Raw genomic sequence first — 22,217 nt, forward strand, 5'->3', positions numbered from 1 at the left:
AGAGCAATAGCATGTTGCTTCTTGCTCTGCCAACAAATGGGGCCTGAACCAAGGTGAAAACTGTAACCAGAAGTAGACTTACGATCAACTAGATCGCCAGCCCAATCGGAGTCTGTGTAACCAACCAAGCGAAGTCCTGTGCCTGCTGCATAGTGAATCCCATAGTGATGTGTACCCTGGATGTAATGAAGGATGTGTTTGGCGGCTTTCCAATGAAGCTCATGTGGTTCCTGCATGAAGCGGGAAACCATGCCAACTGCAAATGAAATATCAGGGCGTGTATGAGTCAAGTAGATGAGACTACCCACAAGCTGACGATACAAAGTGGCATCAACTGGTGGAGAAGAACAATGAGCCTCAAGCTTGACTCCTGAAAGAAAGGGAGTCAGAGCAGGCTTACAATCGGCCATATGAAAGCATGCAAGTAGATCAAGAGCATACTTGGGCTGCGATAGTGTAATCCCGGAAGGTGACGGTGAAATCTCTATTCCGAGAAAGTAGTGCAAAAGACCCAAGTTAGTCATAGCAAATCTGTCATGCAAAGCAGATTTGACCCTACTAATGATGGATGAAGTACTCCCTATAATGATCAAGTCATCAACATAGAGCACAAGTATCAAGTGAGAGTCATCCTGTCGCAAAATGTAGACATTCAGATCAAAATGACACCTGGTGAACCCTACGGAGAGAAGAAAGGAATCCATCTTGGCGTACCAAGCCCTGGGGGCCTGCTTAAGGCCATAGAGAGATTTCCTTAGTCTACAAACCAAGGAAGTATCCTGGATGAAACCCTATGGCTGCTCCATATAAATCTCCTCATCAAGATCACCATGAAGAAAAGCACTCTTCACATCCATCTGATGTACAACCCAACCATGAGCTGTAGCAATAGCAAGTGTCAAACGAATGGAGTTCATCTTGGCTATGGGTGCAAAGGTCTCAGTATAGTCAACACCTGCAACCTGCGAGAAACCTTTCGCAACAAGCCGAGCCTTATACTTATCCACACTACCATCCCCTGCAAACTTGGTCCGATAGATCCACTTACATCGAACCGTCTTTCTCCCCTTAGGGAGATGGACTAAATCCCATGTGTTGTTCCTCATCAAGGAACTATACTCTTCCTCCATTGCTTGGTCCCACTCAGGAGCCCCTGATGCTTCCCTAAATGTCTGTGGATCAGAAGCGGTAGCAATGAATGCATGTGGAAGATCTTGATGTTGTGATCAAGTTCTCCGTGTATCTGAAGGATCCCCAACAAGAGAACCCACAGACTCAAGTGTCTGTCGAGCCCAACGAGGTCTACGTGGAGGTGGAGAATGAGGCTCCTCAACTGCAAGTGGACCCTGCGGAGGTGTAACCCTGCGAGTCAGAGTTGAGGGAGTCTCATCATCTGAATCACTAACATCACTATCCACAATGGAGGAAGGTGGAGGAGGTAGAGAGGCTAAGCTAGGAGAGCTTTCCTCAAAGTGAACACTCCTCTCAATGAATACCTCATGTGTCTCTGGATCCATCAATCTGTATGCCTTAACACCCTCAAGATATCCAACAAATATGCAAGGCCGACTCTGAGGTTCCAATGCCTTGTGTTTCTACGGAGGTATGCGAGCCCATGCTGGACACCCAAAGACTCTGAAATGTCTCACAATCGATTTCGTACCAGCCCAAGCTTCAAAAGGAGTAATACCTTGCAAAGCTTTGTGAGGAACCCGATTCTGGATGTGTGTGGCACAACTGATAGCCTCTGCCCAAAAGGCGAGATCAAGAGAATGTGCATGTATCATACAGCTAGCCATTTCTTTGAGAGTTCTATTCTTGCGTTCTGCAACCCCGTTCTGCTGTGGAGTGTATGCAACAGAATGCTGAAGATCAATCCTCTCAAATGTACAAAAATCCTCAAGTCTTTTGTTCACATATTCCCTTCCATTATCTGTGCGAAGAATCTTGACCACTTTCCCTGATTGCTTCTCCACACGAGTCTTGAAGTCCTGAAATCTGTCAAATACTTCACTCTTATGAATGAGAAAGTAGACCCAAGTGAAGCGGGAGTAGTCATGAATGAAGGTGAGAACATAGCGAGCCTTACTAAATGAAGGTGCTGGAAATGGACATGCTACATCGCTGTGAACAAGTTGAAGAACTTCCAAAGCTCTCCAAGGTTTCCCTTTATCAAACTTCTCTTCGGGATGCTTGCCCATGGAACAACCTGAACATACACCCTCTGAAGAACTGATTTGAGGTAGACTTGTGACCATGTCTTTAGTGCTTAGCTGCTGAAGATAGCGGTAGTTGAGGTGACCAAACCGCTCATGCCATAGCTTACTTTCTGAATTTGAATGAGTAAGCAAGGCCCTAGAAGGTGAACTTGGCACAAAATGGGAGAATGAATAAAGCCTTGAGTTGTCATTGACTTGTCCCACTACTACCAAGGCATCATCATCAAGTTCCTTTACCACAACTGAATCTGGTGTAAACTCAACCTTTTTCCCATTCCCATAGTGAGCGATTTGGTAGATGGAGAGAAGGTTGGTAGACAAGTTAGGAACATAGAGAACATTCTCAAATGTTCCATCATCCATGTCAACTGAACCTTTCCCTTCAACCTCTACTTGTGTGTCATCACCTATGTAAATGTGAGGTACCTTAGATGGCTCTAATGAAGAAAACTGCTCCTTTGTAGAACCCATGTGATATGAGGCACCCGAGTCAAGTATCCATTGCTATGAAGAACCTGTTGTAGCCACAAATGCTTGCCCTTTTCCCTTAGACTGAGAGGAAGAGGAAGGAGAGGAATCCTTCTTTGTGTAGGCGGATGGCAAGTTGATGTTGTTTTTCTTGAGAAGATTGGTTAACTCATCAACTTGCTTTGCGTGGCATCGATGCTCATCATGACCATACTTCTTGCAATATGCACAAGTTGGTTTATCCTTCTTAGGTGGTGTCCCCTTCTTGGAAGAGGATGAAAAATCGCCTTGTGATGGAGAGGATGATTGTCCTTTTTCCTGGTGTGGCTTAGACTTAGATTGCTTCTTCTTCTTGTTGGAATCTTTGCCTTGACCTCCTTGATTCCCTTGATTAGCCACCAAAGCCTTGGACTTTGAAGACTTGAGAAACCCCATGTTCAACAACTTAGATTGTTCCAATATTAACATTTCTGTGAAAGCATCAAATGAAGGCATAACATAAGAACTCCCCACTGTCAAACGATGAGTTTGGAAGCTAGATACAAATGTTGCATATTCTGGTGCAAGCTTGTCCAACAAGTTGAATATCAATTAAGCATCCTTTTTGTCAATTCCATAATCCTTAAGCTTTGCTCTTAGCTCATTTGCTTTGGTGACATAATCTTGGATTGTATCAAAACTCTTGGGATCTAAGTTGGTGAGCTCATTGTCAATCTGATAGCCTCTGATTTCATCAACTTGTCCATACAATTTCTGAAACATATCCCAAGCCTCTTTGATTGTTTTACACTTCTCAATGTGAAAAATGAGGTCATCTGATACATACTTGTGTAAGGTTCCAAGAGCCATGCAATTCTTTGTGAGCCATTCTAATTGAGCAATTGGATCAGCCTTAGGATCAGGTGGTGCTGTTATTGTTCCATCTATGTAGTGTGTGAGACCCTTTTCCATTAGTTTACTCCATAATTTAATTTTCCATGATGCATAATTATGTGGAGTTAAAGGTGGAAATTTATTAGGACTCATTGCAACAAAAATGGAAAGAGCACAAAGAGAGGCACAATCACACAAGACACCCCCCAAATTCACTCAATCAAAGAACCCCCCCTCAAATGTGATGATTTGACACTTTATAATTAGTGCGTATACAATGGGCCACTTGCAAAAAATGGCAAAGTGGACTTCTGATTACAATTTTACAATTGCCTCAATAAGGCCAAAAGAGTCTCAAACTGATAATGCAAGAGATCTAACTAAGATCCAAGCAAGTTACAAGTACCTAATAGGCCAAATAAGACCAATATCTGAAAGTACAATTTTCACTCAAAATCTCTGAAATCTGATCATAGATTCTGAAAGTAGACGAAAAAATAAGCAGTTTCAAAAAAAACGGCACCTGAAAAGGAGGTCGTATGAGCTCAAACGAGGCCTTTGAAGTTGCAGAATTGAGGATTGGACAGGTACAGCTGAGAGAATCCAAAAATTCCAAAAAAACTGTACACCAAAATCAGAAAATAACCACACCACTGCGAAGATCACGAAATTTTAGCCCATTTCAAAAAAAATTGCACCAAAAAAGGAGCAAAAATGAGCAAGATATGGCCTTTCAAAGTTGGACTGCAAAACTGAAAAGCTCAATGGAGAGGGGTCAATTTTTTTTCAAAAAATGCTGATGTGGTGCTGACATCAGCAAGTCACTGTGTTAAATTTGATGACCGTATGACCGTCGCAAAAACTTCGCCTCCCTGCTGACTGGGCGTCCGTACTGTACGAACTGTTGACTGGGCAGGTGACAGTGCAGGTGACTGTGCAGTAAGGATGATGACATGGCACTGTACGAACGGACTGCGTGGCGCGGTGACTGTGTGTACGGTTTAGCCCACGGGCTAGTGGCCGCCTGCCACGTGGCAGACGTGGGGCCGCCTGTGTTGGTGGTCGTCGACAAAGGGAGCGGCCAGAGCCGAGGGGCCGGCGGGGAGAGCGAGGCTGCCGGTGGCGGCGTCGGAGCCGGCGGGCGAGCGGGGAGATTTGGGCGCTTGGGCGGCGGCGGGCGACGGGGACGACGGGTACCGACGCGGGCGACGGAGGGGAGACCGGCAGGTACGGGCGGTGCCTGCAACCCCTGCACAAAGGGTACGACCCTGCAATGCAGGGTACAACAGAGTACGAGGGTCTGCGGACCCCTCAAAAATGCAGCGAACAACTTTTTATTTTTATTTTTTTTGATTCGCTTTTTTTAAAAAAAAAAATTTTGAAATTTTTTGTTTTGAAAAATAATTTTTTTTTTTCGAAATCCGTACGATAATAGCCAAAATAGGTCGACTTTATAGTCAAAATTTATGGAAACGGCCTCCCGGATTCAACGGTGATGTCCAAATCGCTGTATGATGCCCCCAAAAAATGAAGATCCCCAAATCCAAAAATAGAAGCCTTCCACGATGTCTCCAAAAACCGATCAATGAAGCCCCAATAGCTCTGATACCATGTACGATTTTGCCAAGATCAAGGGCACAATGAAAAGCATAAAAGAGACAATAGAATGACAAGAACAAACTGTATTCTCATCAATATGCAAAATGATCAACTGGATTAACCAATACAATGAATAGAGGCCTGCTTATATAGGCAAGGCCATATGGATGTATGAGCACACAAATTTGACATGTGGCTCAATGAGAAACAAGGGTAGGTAAGAAATACTAGGGGTAGGTAGGAGAAATAATATAATATTCCACAAGAGGTGGATGACCCACCGAATGTGGAGTGTAACAACAAAATAAGACCACAAAAGGTGGAATTTCTCCTACAAGCTCTATCCCTATGTGCACACTTCCCTAAGTGTCTCAAATCCAAACTACGAAGAGATGCATTATCCTAAGTTAACTTAAGCAAGTGTAATTATATCCAAAATGAATATTTATTTACACCAATAGGTTGTTTGGGCATGGGTGTACATACAAGAAGTCTTTGTGCCCTTCTTGTCTGGGACTCAACATTGGAGCGGTTGCCAAGTGGATATTTATTCCTATCATATCCTATGGTCAAAATTCATTTTTTCATAAAGGCTCATATTTCTCTCAAATAGTTAATGGCTTTACAAGAATAAATCCATAAACACTTTGAGGTAGGGTCTTATGGCCATGTATATATGTTTTAGGTAATTTTGGTGTGGCTTATTTAGTTTCTCTTTGCTTCATATTTATCTTGTTGGGCCTGCTCTCTTTGCCCCTCTGCTTGCTTGCACGCAATGTCGTTTCCTTATAAATTTTCTAACTATGTAGCCCAATGGATAAGGCACTGGTCTCTGTATAAAGCTCTAGATTCTCTGCGTCCCCTTGGTCCTTGTCCCCAGGCATAGCTAGTTGTTGCCCCTTACTTCACTTTTTAAAGTCGCCTACCCATAGGAAATCCTTTCTTCCTTTATCGCACTTGCCTTATCAGTGAAATCCTAACATGTCAGAGCTATGTTTGATTTTCCCAAGTTTCGCTTTCACCCTATATCATGATAGAATGAAGAGTTAATGCTTATCGGGTGGTGACTAATCAGTCCTCGCAGTTCCCACTTCTTATTCCTCTCTAATACCCAATGCCCCTCACGAACCGATATTAGAGTATCAGAGGTTTTCAAGCTCTTTTTCTATCGGTCTCTAAGTCAGTCCACCGCCATGCACAATTTCCAAAAAGTGAATCAAAGGAGATTTGTGAAGTACCATCATTAATGACAAATTAAACGGTTAAGAGCATGCAAAGGTAGCGACACAAGTGGTAATTCTTGATATTATTACTTTTCTGCCAACATAATTAAATGCACCACCTTTGAAGACTGACTGAAGTAATGTGTGCCATCATGATCTCCCTCTGTCAAAATAGTTTTGCCTCATAATGACCAACTGCCATTTGATAACCCAGACTTGAATTGGCCAGAGAACCAACAAGGGAATATCATCCAAGGGCTGTATGCTCTTGCATGAAAACAACAAACCGATTTTGTTGAATATAGGAAGACTATTGCCTTATTAATAAAAAATGTCGAGCAAGTCGAAAATCATGAACGACGTCTACAAGAAGAAAACTTGGTGATTAGTCTGAGAAGATGGTTCTTATGGGGAAAGGTCCCATGGTGTAGCTGAATGATGAACACATGTAGGATGACATCCTTTTCGACTTGACCGACCTTTCTCAGGAGCTTATAGAAGATGAAGATGAATTTTTAGCATTCCTCTCGGTACTTATAGAAGAGGAGACAAAGGTAGAGATGATCAATAATCAGATTGTCAGTCAGAATTCAGTGCCCAAGGAAGAAGGAGTGTGAAGTTGACAACTATTTATAATATGAGTATAGTGTTAGTTTTGGTAATTTTTGTTTTAATCTAAAATCATGTTTAAAAGGTCATTTACAAGACCGTTACTCTGAGACAAACCGTTTCTTGAAAATGAAAAAAGGGGATTTAGATATAAAAATTGGTAATTAGTAGATAGAAAGAAGGGGGGGGGATTTTAGCTCTAAAAAAGGAAAATAGCAATGCAATTTTGTAGTAAGGAAACATAATCTCTGTATAGAAAGAAAGAGTCTTTGTACTCTCCAAATTTTGTTCAGGAAATAAAGGGTGTTTCTAAAACTTTATTTTCATTGGCATTTATTTATGGTTGCTATTTTCTTATGTTAATAGAAATCAATCCTGGAAGGTTTCATATGTTACAATAGATCACGATGTAGTTATTTTATGAACTTTGAGTCTGGAATATTCACATACTCTAAGAGGAATTGTTGTTATTTTCCTAGTTATTTCTTGTTGGTGCTGGGAAAGGGTGAATTTTGTGTCATTTGTTTCAGTCCATTTGTTTATAAATTTGTGGTTCACATTTGTAGTGTGGCTATGCTCAGATGTTAGTTTTGTCTTTCCTGCTTTTGGGTCAAAAGCATACCCAAAAATCAAATTATATCATAATAGGGAGCTATACCTCTTAAATTCAAAGGAAGGTTATCTATCTAACAAAGATATATCCTATTGTTGGTTTTAGTTTTGTCTTTCAATTTGGGGTATTTGTGAGTCATCTTTGAAGTTATTTTAGAAAGGTAAAAATCTGTTAACCAACACTTATTAGCTTTGCTTTTTCTTTCCCCACAAGACCATTTCACTTAAGCTCTAATCACCGTGGGGATAGTGGGGGACACCATTTGCTATGATTTTTGTTTCCCCGTGAGGTTGCTTGACTTCACTCTTCATTTTCGCGGGATAGCAAGGGACGCCTTCTGCTTTGCTTTTATGCTACCCCACTGGGTCACTTTTCTCTAGACGTCCATGCTATGGGATGGTGGGGGAGAAAACATATCATGTTATTTACATCCCTGGAAACCACCTCAAAAAAGACTTTTCTCTTAGATCTTCCTTGCTGCAGGATGACGGGGCAACAAACCCGTCGTGCTATTGACATCGGTGGAAACTACTCTGCAGAGGTTTTTTGTCTTAAGATTTCTTGTTGCGGGATGGCAGGGCAACAAACTTGATGTGTTACTTACATCCCCACAACAGTTTTGCAGCTGCCTTGGGTCAACGCAAAGAGTTGATTGCGAAATAGAGAGCGATAACATAGTGTGTTATGCACTTCTTGTAACAATGTGCTACTGATACTCCCTATAACTGCACGCGACTAACATGATGTGTTAGCATAACTGTAACTGCACTTTTTTGAGTCAGACCAGTTTGCTCAATGCCTTACCAACTCAAAGCCCTATGTCTTCTTGTCCTCTTTGCAAGTCCCAATAACACATACCATGCTTGCTTTCTATATCTTCTTGTGTGACTAACACGGTGTGTTATGTTATGCTGCAACAACACTTTTTATGAGTCAAGTCAATTTGCCCAATGCCTTACCAACTTCATGGCCTTTGCCTTCTTTGTGCAATTACAGATCCAATAGCTAACTCCAATTATATCCTTTATCTTCTTCGTGGCCTTTGACTACATGCAAACTCATGATTGATCAACTTTCACACATACACATATAAATCTGCTTACCTTTGCCAACCTGGAACAACCCCATCTCTATCAATCCAACCTTCGTCTGGGGCATTCATTTACCTTCATCTCTATCCAATGGGTGTGAGGCTATCACTCTACACTTCCTCTATCAAGCCACACTTATTCTCTATGGCACTTATCGTCTCTGCATCTCTGTCTACTGTATCTTCTCAACCATTGACATTAACGACAATCTAATGCCAACACTAGGTTTATTGATCAATGATTTAGCTAGACAAAGAGTAGCCAAAAAATGTATGTAATATATCAAGTTTCAAAAGAAAGGGAGCTTAAGGCATTGGTCTTTGCTTCAACACAAGAAGTAACTAAAACTGTTGATCAATGCAAAATAAAAAAAGAGGTAAGCAAAGTGTTTTCACATGTTATTGGGGAAAAAGAAAAAGAAAAGGGAGAAATGAGTAGAGACGAAATATTACAATTTCTTGAATGGTCTTGTAATACCTCAAAGAATTGCTCAAAGATGTAGGTATTATCAAGATCCTTAGATGCTCATTTTACATTTGAAGTTGAAAATAGTAGCAGCTCAAGCAGAGGAAAAAAGTCACATCCAACTCTTAATAATTAAGAGTGGATGAAGGTTAAAATCAAGAAATCCAAAAATAAAAAGTATATATCACAAAAAATGGTGGTGAGATTGCATTCCAAATTGAATATTTCATTCTGTAGGGATTTTTAGGTAGTAGGATTGTTGGTTGAAATCTCTAGAGAAGTAACCCTTGGCTTTGGGCATTATATGTTATTATTCTCGGTCTTTTTGATTTCTCTTAGGCAAAGACTCTTATAGAACCCTACTATTTTATTTAAGAAAATAGTTAATACTTTAAAATATTTCTAATGATAGCCACATCATTGAGCACTAATTACTCTCATAAGATTGTTTACTTGATCAAATCATGGAGAATGTTTAAAATTTAACTTTAGTACGAGAAACAAAATATAGATGTCATTAGTAATTTAGAAACAAATAATTACAAAATAAATATATGTCATTAGTCATTAGATGGCTAAAAAGCACAAAATTAGAACTCAGGAAATGGTTAGTGAAGAGGAGGAGGGTGCCAAAGATGATGGTAAGAGTGGAAGCGCTTGCAGATACTCGAATAGGTTGGTCGACCACTTGGTGAACAAAACTGGAGGCAAGAAATTATTTGATTATGAGGAAGAATCGAAGGAGGAGGAAGCCGAGGATGAAGATGAGGAGGCATGCAACATGTGGAAGGCTGAAAGTTCAGACAAACCAACCGGTGAGAACTTTGAATAGAATGCACCTTTGGACCTGACCGAAGATGCAATGTTAGAAGAGGAAAACATTCAATAGGGGATAGCGAGCACAATTGTGTCAACTGCAAGACCATAGTGAAAGAATTAGAGGCTCTAAGTAATAAGGTGTTGGAGATAGAATAGAAGATGGTCAGTGTCTCCAAATTTAGTATGAAAATGATGCATAGTTCTGCTACCTCCATGTTCCAGAAGTAGAGGGAAGTCCTAGGTAATGATGCTAAAAAAGAAGGGAATTACAAGGAACTCTTTAAGTTCCTTACTGATGATTGGAGCCATGTGCTCAAATAGCCGCTGGGTGACTAGTTTTATTTCTCCAGGCCTTTTGGTCTTTGTTGTTAAGACTTTATTTTGTTTAGCTATCTAGTTAAGACTCTTTATGGTTTTTGATATTTGTTGTTAGGTTGCTATTAGTCTTTGTGTTGTTAATGTTTATGTTGCCGATGGACTTTGAGTGTAAAAAGTCAACAAGGGTTTCGTTGCTTTTTAATATAAAAACAAATAATTAAAAATTCAATATAGAATAATTAAAAATAAGATAAACAATAGTAATTTTTTCTCTACATAAACCCATGCCATATAACATTAATATTCATTATTACAATTACTAATAAAGATATTTTTGAGACACTAAAAAAGAAAAAGAAAACCCTTAGACTAAATATGTTTGAATGAATTGCCTTGATGTCAATTTGAAATGTAATAAATGTAATAAATATCAGCTCAAAAACTTTTTTGATTTTCCATAATTTTAAACTAGTTAAAATTTTAAATTGTAATAAATGCACTAAAAGTAAGTTCAAAAAACTTTTTGAACTAGTTAAAATTTTAAATTGTAATAAATGCACTAAAAGTAAGTTCAAAAAACTTTTTGATATCTATACATCAAAAAAATATTATTTAAAAAAGATGCAAGGTCATTTTAAAAATTAAAAATTAAAAAATTCTTGTTGATCCAACCATTTAGATTTGCATTAGTCCAAATCCTATCGCCATAAAAAAATGGTGAAAAAAAAGAAAAAAGAAAAATTGAATTTATTAAGGGGACCCATTCAACGTCTGTGTATAGGAGGAAAATGACGAGGGGTTCTCACGACCTACCAAAAATTCCGTCGCCGACAAGGAAGGGATACATACTATCCATTATTATGCATTTCAATCAATAATACAACTCCAAGTTATTATGTATATATATACATTTTTATGGACAGCAGGGCTGACTGAGAGAGACGGACAGAGACGATCAGAGCGGATCTGAAACCCAATTAATAATAGCATTAGAAGCGCCCATTAAATCCGTCTACATTTGTTTGTTTGCTCTTTAAATTTGCCCTGTTCGGTGTCTCCTCCTGCTGTAGTTCACAGTACAAAACCATGAGGATGGGATTACATAAATAAATATGTCCTGAATTACTCTTAAAAAGAAAGTCGCTCATAATTGCTGTGAGGAGTGTAATTTTAGTTTTCCAGGAGCAATCGGCAACATTGTGACCTATTCACAATGGGTATTTGGGATACTTTTTTGAATTGGCTTCGCAGGTAAACATTTTCAATGACACCATTAATTTTAGGGTTGCATTTTCTGATTTTTCCAAATTATGCTTCACATAATTTAATATATGGTAAAGCTTCCAATTATTAAATGGTGTGAATGCAAATGTACTCGACGCGAATTAATTTCTCAGTAGATGGACTGTAATGATCTTAGGTTTTACTTTTTAGCTCATTTAATTAATATAACAATGATGTTTGCAGCCCAATGCATTAAATTGTAATTTTTATGTACTGTTCTGATATTAGAGGGTGTTGTTACATAGGAGGAAGATTGCACAATCTATCCTTATGGATTCCGGATTTTGACCTCGTGTACTCTGCTTTTTTATGTCTGAATTTTCAATCCTATAATAGCATTTATTTGTAATACAATTCCAGCTGCTTTCCTGAGCAAACGTGGCATGGATAATTTGAACATGGGCAATTAAGTCAATTCCTGGATTTTATTTTTCCTTGATTTGAAAGAATTATTTAAGCTGGAGTTATATTCATATTTGCTTCGGTTTCTTTCTGTATGGTAAAACCCAGGGGTCGAATGCGTTTTGTCAGTATAAAATAGCTCGCCATATCTACATTTCGTAAATTAAGAAATAAAAGCTATTATGTGCGCCTATTGAATAACCTGTTGTTTACCGTCAATACATGTGATTTTGGCAAAAGAAATAAATTCAGGTAAATTTGGACAATGTATTTTTGGAATGTTTTTACAATTTGACAAAATTATAAAAAGAAAAAAGGACCGGAATCATCCAATCGGCAAAGAAACAGAACCATAAGTTTTTTCCTTCACTGTGTATTGTGTACTTATTTTTTCTTGAAGTTTCATTTGGTAGAAGTTACTGCAGCTGGAATACGTTTTGTTCCTGTTTTTCCTTTGCACACATATTAGGTGAGAAATTGACACAGTTGCTTGTAAATAAATGCAGAAAATTTAATGAAATACCTACAGCAGAAACTATTGGATGACAAATTTTTTTGGGAGTAGATGCTGTATTAAATGTCAGGGTGTTTTCGTTGCTTTTTAATCTTTCTTTACCTATATTCTGCCACTGAGTTCACTTTGTTTCTCTTCCTGATGATTTTGTCCTTGAATTTCGGTTTGATGAAGAAGTTTGCAAGTCCAGTGAACATTATGATTCTCACAACTTCGTTCACCATGCAGTTTGCATTTTCCTTTCAATCATATTACACTCCCCACATTATAACAGTTTGGAAGAAATAGTAAACAGATGGAAGCCAGGAAAGGGTCAAATATGAACATGCATCTGAAAAGAAAATTGAAAAATAATGAGTAAGAGAATCACAGGTAAATTATTTTCCAGATTTACATATCAAGGATAGGAGCTGATCCTTTTTAATTGCTGTACTGTCAAGTGGATGTTGTAATACATAAACTTGATTGTGTGCATCCCACTTATTCTTTGATATATAAAATTTTGGACTTCTTTCTTAACTTTGACTAGAACAAGGTTTGTTCAAACTGATGAATTGTTAAAGAACATTTCAAGTTTGATTTTCTTACTTGCGGACTCAAGTATATGGTACTGTATTTTATTTTATTGTGATGAGGAAGATGAATCCCAATTTTAATCATTTGATTCATAAATAGTATGTTTGTAGGTTGTTAGCAAATATAGTATCTGTATCGATACAACTATAACTGAAGGCATAGTCTTTAGTTTTTAAGGGCGTGTAAGGGCTGATTTGGATGCTGGCATTTTCATCTACTAGTGCTTGCAGATTGGAGGAAGTTGGAATTGACAAAACTAATTGTCTGTATTTTTTTCATTTTCTTAAAGACTGTAGAGAAACTATGCTGCTTCTGGTTCGGTTGCAGGTGGTCTATCGAGATGGCTTGTTACTTTAAAGTTTTAAACAACATTGTGACAGTTGCAACAGTAATCTAACATAGCTGCCTTAGTTCAAATGATCCACACTTGGTCTTTTTTAGCTTTTAGTTTTGAGATTATTAGCTCCCTTTTTTAAGCATTTCACGTTCAGTCAGTTTTAGCTGCAATTAGAATAAGATTGTTGAAAGTTGTTTAAGACTTTCTAGCAATGAATACATGATATTCTTGTTACTTTTCACATTTTTTAATGTATACTTTTATAAATGATACATTTATAAATTTACTCAATCTATTGGAACTGTATGGAAGAGTACAATAGGATATGTTTGGTCTGGGTTAGCATACAGGTCCAGTCAGAAAAAATGAATTTCTTTCGTTTTTTTTATTTTGACTCTTATTTGACATATTTTGCAAATTTAGGTAATAGTCATGATCTTTATTTGCAAAGGACTCTAGCACAGCTTGATATCATGTTCATGGAGAAGTTTTATTAGCTGCATACAATATCTAGTTTTAAAATTTTTTCCCATGCTTTTTGTTGTGCTAATCCGGCAATCCTATTACCTCTTCTTCATCTTAATGATAGTTCACAAATTATGATAAAAAACATCAATGCAAACAAAAATGAATCGATGTTTTTTATGAATCTTATGAAATCTTATGGTTACATCTGCAAATATGAATCTTATGAAATAAACCTCTAATTCTGAAATAATTCTTTCCATCTTAGAAAATATGAAAGTAATATCTTAGAAAATCTGAAAGTAATTACTACTGGAAATATTTATTTTTATCATCAGATATTTTAGTATATTTTGATACTTTATCCTAATATAACAACTGGTATATAATGTGAGAAGAGAAGGGTTTTTAGAAAGATCCTACGATTTGAATTTCTATTGCAATATCATAAAATAAGAGCAGAAAGATCCACAATAAACTATTCCTTACTTAACCAGAATAACTCACAGAGCTGTAAAGAAAGTGCAAATCTTCAATGGAAAGTTTAAATCATGAAAAATATCTGAATCAAATACCCAATCTTGGTGTAACTTAACTAGATATTTCCATAAAATGAATGAAACAAGAGTCTATCAAATATTGTATGCAATAAGAAATCCAACTATTGTTTAGAAACCATCAAGTAAACTGCAAACAAAAGAGTTTTGTTTTACAACTCTAGTTGGTATCAACAATTTCCAACCCTTACAAAAGAGAAAGCCATTGCCTTTTATAAGAGAAGGCAATACATTTAGTAGATACAAGTGGCTAGGATTCATCCTTGACCAACAATTCAGATTTTGTATGCGCGAGTGCTTTTGAGAACTGGGGATCATAACTATGGTATGTAAAATGAGTGCAAATCCTATAAAAATCTGCAAAAATGACATTCTAGAACTTGCATGAAGGCTATCAATACTTTGCAACTCAATTGTTTTTTTAAAGGGGTAAATGCTTTTGACCTAGAGCTATGAACTGGTGAGGTCACAAATGGGGGACCTCATCCCTAATATAACATTCAATTATAACACCCCAGCGAGATTTGAACCTCTTGATGGGAAGAGCAACAACACCACAACTTAACCTTCACACTATACCAATATTGGCATTTTGCAACTCAATATTGGCATTTCATCTTCTACCATTGAAATTACAAGAAAATTTGTACCCATTGGATGGAATTGATTGGTGATGGTTTTGAAGGCAGGAAAGTCTCCTAGGACAGTTATATGGGTCAAATTGGGTCATTAATGGTGTTATCAAAATCTTTGCATGCGATTAAAGAATCCATGATTGATAGCATGTGACAGCCTATTAGATTTCTATGTCCTTTTCATGCTGCATGCTCCCAAGGTGACTTCGATTTCTTGCGGTTAAAGCTTGCATGGGTGGTACTGCTGTATTGCATGCTTTGAGATCATTATCGCCCTCCTAAAATCCTACAAAATTTAAAAGAAAGCTATTAGACTTGATCTTAGCATAGAAAAATATGAGTTTCATGCATTTAAAACAGTTTGAGGGACTCCATAAGAGATCTAGACATCAAGACATCATGGTGGATGTCTTTTAGACAATTGAAATTCTTCCAACTTTTGATTTTCTTATGAAATTTTTCTTAAAACATCTTTGCAAGATTTGAAGGAGAAGAGAACATTGGGATGTCCTAAAGAAAAGTCCAAAACTGTGGACTAACTCTTCAAAGATTTTCATTGCTTGTCAGTTATTTTGGAAATTTGCAACTCATCAACATTTTTGAACATTCCAAAATCCTTGTTGGCATCTTGGAGCTTCCTAGAACTTGCTAACCTTCAACACTTTCCTTTAGTTTATGTTGTTGGCACTTTTAGACTTCTTTGAATCTTGATGGCATTTTAGAGACTTGGTGAACTTTAGAACTCACTGTTAACAATCTTATTCTGCTTTGTTTGTATTGTTTTCTCTAGGAAGTTGTCAACAGTTTAGAGGTTTCACAAACTAGTGAAAATCCGGCATTTGGTTGTTGGTGTTTTGGGGAATTTTAAAACCCTATCTGGTATTGTGGAGGTTCAATAACTTGAGAACCTCCAATGTCTACATGACAGCATTTTGGGGGATTTTCAAACTATATTGGCATTTCGTCGATTTAGCTAATTTTAGAACTCACCAACAAAGGTTCCACTTTGTCCCACTTCCATTGTTTCTCAAGAATCGGCATTTTGAAGGTTTTTGAAAGTTTAAAACTTGTTGACATATTTCTTAGAAGTCACCTTTTTTGTGCCATTAGCCATTTGCAGAAATCTAAAGGATAATTATTTGCAAACAACTTGAACTTGGAACATGTGAAACTTGGCCATTATTTAACTTTGAATTACACTATCCAAAACCAAGGTAAAGGATAGGAGAATTAGGGGGACAAGCAAAATAAAAAACGAGAAAAGCAGTGGGGGGAAGATCCACATTTTGCTTTTTGGCAAAATCTGGGGCATGTATGCAGGGCACAACATGACCCTTAGTTACCAAAGCTGATTGATGGCCCTTTGAGGTTCAAAGATTATTATTATACAGCTCAAATTGATGTGAATATAAATTTTCCAAACAGAAAATAATCAACTGCAATAAATGGCAAAGAGAATGCACATCCTAGGTTCAATATTAGGAGCTTTCCAATAGAACTGTTTGGAATCATGGATAAGAACGTCAATGCCCAAACCAGCTTATGTCCAGCATGGGTAGGGTTGTGAGTCTGTGAACGAAGCAAGCGTGAAACAATGTTGGTAGTACGGATAGCAGGGTAACCACTGCAAAATGTACACATGGTAGCGAGGTAGGACTGATTCATATTAACAAAATAAATGTGTATTTGTGAAACACACAAGTTCAATCTCGAAGTCCAATAACAATGATGGGTAATTAGCAACAAGGTTCAATAGGGCCAATGGAAAGAATTCCGTCTCTCTTGATATCTACCCAAAATTCCTTACCAGATTATTATGAGTTTCCTTTAACTAAGAGCAATTAAATATTAGCTAGTCAGTGCTGAATCAAATATGCTATTTCTGCTTGTACTTGACCGGGTTAGCATGGGTTTCCTTAATTTTGAAGGAACAAAAACCAGCTACAGTTCTGATAAATTTGTTACAGCTTTGGGCATGGTTCTCACTGATAGAGAAGGCAAACTATCTACAACAAGATAGTGCATCCTCACATCCTCTGGAAACTTGTGATTGGATATAAATTGTATATGGTGATGCATGTGGCAGAAGTGCAATGGTAGACTTCAGAGTGAATTCTATTTTTTATGTAATGGATTCTTTCCGGCATGCATCTCCAAAAAGTGGCCTTAGATATAAAAATTAAAGCAGGTTAGCAAATGAATACTATTCATGCCAAACTCACCTTGACCTAACATTTGCAGATGATTCTCCTGTGCTCCTATGAGGATTTTAAACAGATATTTGAAGTTGAACAACCATGTCTAATGATTCAAACTCTAGTACATCGTTACTTAACAAAATAGTACAAACTATCAGCTTGTGACATACTAGTATCAAATATATTCCAATAACACATTAACACTTTCAATGCCAATGGCAGATTTTAATTTTGTTTAATTATGGAATATAAGAATTTAAGCATGCATTCCAGTTGTAGGTGGAACAAATTATTATTATTACAGTATGGAGTTGGATCAGTTCAGCAATTCTTTATGCAACTATTTGTTACAAGACTTATGTTTTCCAGGTTTGGGGACATGTTTTATCTAGTTCAGGATTCTTATTATTTTTTAGATGTAAGTCAGTCTTTTCTATTTTTCTCTTATTGTGAACATCACTTTTCTAAATGCTGGTCAAGAATTGAAGATGATAATATTTATCTGTTTGCAAACTCGGAAGTTCAAACATATTATAAATGTAAAATTTTGTCCTATGCAGTCTATTTTTCAAGCAAGAGATGGAGCTCTCTTTAATAGGGCTCCAAAATGCAGGGAAGTCATCACTTGTAAATGTTGTCGCGGTCAGTACTATCGATCCATTCCCAAAACTGTGGTATATCCTTAGAAGTTTGATGACATCATTTTCTGTGCAACTGAACTGTTTACTGAAATCTAAATTTCATCTTTCCAGACCGGTGGCTATAGTGAAGACACGATTCCTACTGTAAGTATTGCTACATATATATAGATAAATTCTTATTGATTCTTCAATCAGGATTGTGTTTTTGTATCATCTCTAAATCTAGTTTAGTCTTTTTGTGGCTTTCAAAGAATTTCCATTCTTTCTTGAAGTCGTTTGGTTCCTTAAATAAAAGGGGGAATTTTTGTATATGCTGTTGTTTTCTGTTGTTTTCAACATCAGGTTGGGTTTAACATGCGAAAAGTGTGCAAGGGAAATGTGACAATTAAACTATGGGACCTTGGAGGTCAACCTAGGTTCCGTAGCATGTGGGAACGTTATTGTCGTGGAGTCTCAGCAATTGTGTACGTTCTCTACAAGCCTCCCTAAGTTGTAGTTTCAAGTTTTGAAATATTGTTGAATCTTGACATTATATATATATATATATTCTGAGGAAGGCTAACACAATTTATATTTTGCCGATCTATCATATTCCTGTAAATTGTGTGTCAATGTTCTAACAACTCTTAAGCATTCAGACATCCTGTGTATCATGTTATCTATATTTTAAATGATTTCTTTGGGTTTTCTTGCCAACCGTTTCTCCTCATTGCAGATATGTTGTAGATGCTGCAGACGGGGAGAACCTGTCTATGTCCAGAAGTGAGCTGCATGATTTATTGAGCAAGCCTTCATTAAATGGGATTCCCTTGTTGGTACTCGGGAATAAAATAGATAAGCCAGAAGCTGTTTCAAAGCAGGCATTGATTGATCAGATGTGAGTCCTAGTTATATTCATAATGTTTAGAAGCCTGGAAATATAAGAAATATTCCAAGAATAATTGCTGATTGTGTCATTCTCACAGTTGCCTTGTTAATTATAATACAGTTTCTTAGAGATAGAGCTATCATTCTTTTTAATGTTTCGCTTCTGAAAAGCCAAAAAATTGAATTTGCAGGGGCCTTCAATCTATTACGGACAGAGAGGTTTGTTGCTATATGATATCATGCAGGAACTCCACAAATATTGATGTTGTTATTGATTGGCTTGTGAAACACTCCAAAACAGCAAGCTGAGTTTTGCTCAAGACTACGAGGCTTAATGGGTCTTCATTTTGATGAGAGATTATACGAGGCTCAATTGTTGGGGAGCTGATAGTTTGGTAAAATTTGATCGAGCAATCTACAGAGGGTTTCAGTTCCAAACTTCAGTCCTCGTGTCTTAGAGCATTTTTATATTATTTCTTGTTCAAAATGTCATTGACCATTTCTAGAAGGATGACAACCGAATGGCAAATATAGAGGTTTACTAGGCATATTTTAATAGTTACACCTATGGGAAAGCATGAAATGTTCTATATTTTATTTGATTTCTGGGCAATTCTGCTCATTATTAATCTGATATTAAGCCATTTCCATTGTAAGTGCATTATCATCAGAGTGCATAAATGCGTATTTTCAATCATGTAAATCACTTCGTGATTTTTCATCTTTCAATTCTAGGTCTTTTATGCTTGTGCTACATTGAACCTGCTGTTGTTTAACTGCACTAGAAAGAATGTTTGCTGCGTATACTTATTTTATCATTTTTGTTTTTCAAATCTGTTAATCTTATGTCTTCTTCTGTCATACAATACTCGTTTTTGGTTGTTTCTTTGATTGGAGCAATTCCCGGCAGGTTTCATTCTTAGATTATTTTGGTTTCTGTTTGAATGTGCGGTGATCTCTTTTCTTGTTTGGGGTTGATATGGTCTATTGGTTAGCGTATGTGCTCTCCAATTAGTAGCAAAATGGTTCTGTTGGATAAGGTAAGATATGCATTAAGTGAGATATTTGACTGAATTAAGTGAGATATGCATGTAGAATATAATACTTGGGGGTTACGGGTGTCAATTCTCATTTGGATTGTTTATCAATTAACATTTTTGTCTTTTTATATTATAATTTTCTGAAATGGCTTATTCAAATTTTCAAAATGCTGCAGAAAGGGACAGAGGAAAATATTATTGATTATGTAATCTCAAATGGGGTTTTGTTGTGTGATGTTTCGGACCCCTCGATTCTTGTGGCTGTCAAACCTACGGCCCCTGTTACACCAACACAAGCAATTTGTTTTTTCAATTTTGTGGAGAGAACTTATGCTCATAATGTTATGATATTTTTTTATAAATGGGGGCGACTGTCTCATGGTTTTGAGTTTATTTATCTTATTTACATCCATAATTGTGTACAGACACACTCCCGATTGCTGTGGCTGTAAGTCTTGTGGCTGTCAGACCTACAGCTCCATTTACACCAACGCCAAGCAATTTACTTGGATTTTGTGGAGAGAACCTATGCACATAATGTTCTGATATTTCTTATAAATGAATGTAAAATTAAAAAAATTGAAGATAAGTTCAAGGAGGTGACTCATGGTTTTTGAGAGTTTCTTTTTTATTTATTTATATGCATAATTGTGTACAGACACACTCCTTCATCCCAAGTAATCTTAAAGAAAAAGAAAAATTAGTAAATGAAACTATTAATGTTAAGCATGTGACAAGTGTAAATCTTTATTATATTTGGAAATACGGAAAATTAATATCATAACACTAAATTTAATATGTTTTGAGAAGTTGATTGAACATTAATGACACCAAATGACATAACTAAAAATTTATGATGGCCATCATGTGTTTTAAATTCAATCATATTTATATAATATTGTTTTAGTTGATGATAGTCTAAATGTAGATCTAACTTAGTAATGAAACTTATATCATTGAATTCATCTAACGATTCATTAATAATAGTTACAATTCATTAATAATAGGAATATGAAACTTATCTTTATGAGTGATCTTATTGAGCTCCTTGTAATATGGGCACATTCTCCATGGCTTGCCTTTTTTTCAAAGTATAATCATTGAGAATAAATAGGCACTTTTCTTGGGATGAACAATGCTTCTCAATATTAATTTGATTGCATGATCATCATCTTTGATTGTATGAGTAGGGATGATCTCTTGAATCTTTGATTGATTTTTGAGTTTTTATATTTTATACTTCTACAAAATGTAGTAGTGCCCCTATGCTATAAGAATCTTTCTTAAGTAATTTCTTCATCTTATGAGAGCTAACAATTTGACTCAATGGTGATTGTATTCGAAACCATGTATAATTCTTGAAAATTGATTGACATTATTTCTAATTGTTTTATTTGTTGCACTCCTCAAACAACATCTATTCCTTCAATTGAGACAACAAACATTTCTTATTTTAGGTGATGATCTTCCATCAAGAGTTTTATATGATACCATTTGCCACCACAATAGAGTTGTTTTCCATCAAAACTATCATGACCTATAAGTTAAAGATTGGATATACAAAACAATTGAGATCATCAACCACTTTATTATCAATAAAGTTGTATGTACTTCTTGTATCAACCAACAATGTCATTACTTTTCCCACATTAAAATATTTTACTTTTCCCACATAAAACATATCTCGTAGACCAATCTCAAATTACTTAACCATAGTATATAAACATGAAAGAACATACACATGATATACCCAATATGACATGGAAAACCCATGGAGGGAAAAACCACGAAGAATGTTAGTTCTTAATATGAAAACATCTGTTAGGGTGACATAGGTTAAAGTGATTTTTACAAAGATGGCTCATTCAGTATGTTCACTATAGGTGGGCCCACTGCCCGACTAAAATCACCAGAAAAAGAAAGAGGGCTCACTGCCCAGAAGAAGAAGAAAGAATCCACCATTGAGGCACAACTGCCGCACAATTGAATTACCGGAAGAAACCTTAGGCTCATTGCCACCGATACCAAACAACATCAACACACAACCATATTGAACATCTGTAACCAAACATAACCTCACACAAACCAATATGAGATATATCTTCTTTTCAATCCAAATTCTTCTATATCTTTCTATCTTTATGTATATTCCTCATTACAATCATTCTTCATTTATATTGATCTCCGAAATAAAATTTTTAAGTCAGCCAAGGAGATAAAGAAACACAATTCAAAATAGGTCTTCACTAAGCATTCCCTCGGTGGAAAGCAACGAGAAGTGGACCACACCACGATACAACAACATGTTATCCAAATGCCGCAATCACCAGAGCATAAGGTAGAGCATTCAGGGTCAACCAAACTCTAAATGATCATATCCAAAACCACAAATCCAGAGCACACC

General features: G+C 36.7%; 1 protein-coding gene across 1 annotated transcript; it reads left to right on the forward strand.

The window, feature by feature from the left end:
- The first annotated feature begins 11,141 nt into the window (after positions 1-11,141).
- Positions 11,142-19,534, forward strand: LOC131044286 (ADP-ribosylation factor-like protein 8b). Its single transcript, XM_057977578.2, has 6 exons — positions 11,142-11,548; positions 17,826-17,907; positions 18,018-18,050; positions 18,249-18,370; positions 18,622-18,783; positions 18,965-19,534. The coding sequence occupies exons 1-6, from the start codon at positions 11,511-11,513 to the stop codon at positions 19,080-19,082; spliced, it is 555 nt and encodes a 184-aa protein (XP_057833561.2). The 5' UTR covers positions 11,142-11,510; the 3' UTR covers positions 19,083-19,534.
- The last annotated feature ends 2,683 nt before the right edge of the window (positions 19,535-22,217 follow it).

The sequence above is a fragment of the Cryptomeria japonica genome, chromosome 10 (assembly GCF_030272615.1).
Source record: "Cryptomeria japonica chromosome 10, Sugi_1.0, whole genome shotgun sequence".
NCBI lineage: Eukaryota > Viridiplantae > Streptophyta > Pinopsida > Cupressales > Cupressaceae > Cryptomeria > Cryptomeria japonica.

Excerpts from the sequence above, each read along its gene's own strand:
- LOC131044286 (XM_057977578.2), top strand. The coding sequence starts at position 11,511 with ATGGGTATTTGGGATACTTTTTTGAATTGGCTTCGCAG. Across the intron at positions 11,549-17,825 it reads TTTTTGAATTGGCTTCGCAG|TCTATTTTTCAAGCAAGAGA; the intron begins GTAAACATTTTC and ends TGTCCTATGCAG. Across the intron at positions 18,371-18,621 it reads CGTGGAGTCTCAGCAATTGT|ATATGTTGTAGATGCTGCAG; the intron begins GTACGTTCTCTA and ends TCCTCATTGCAG.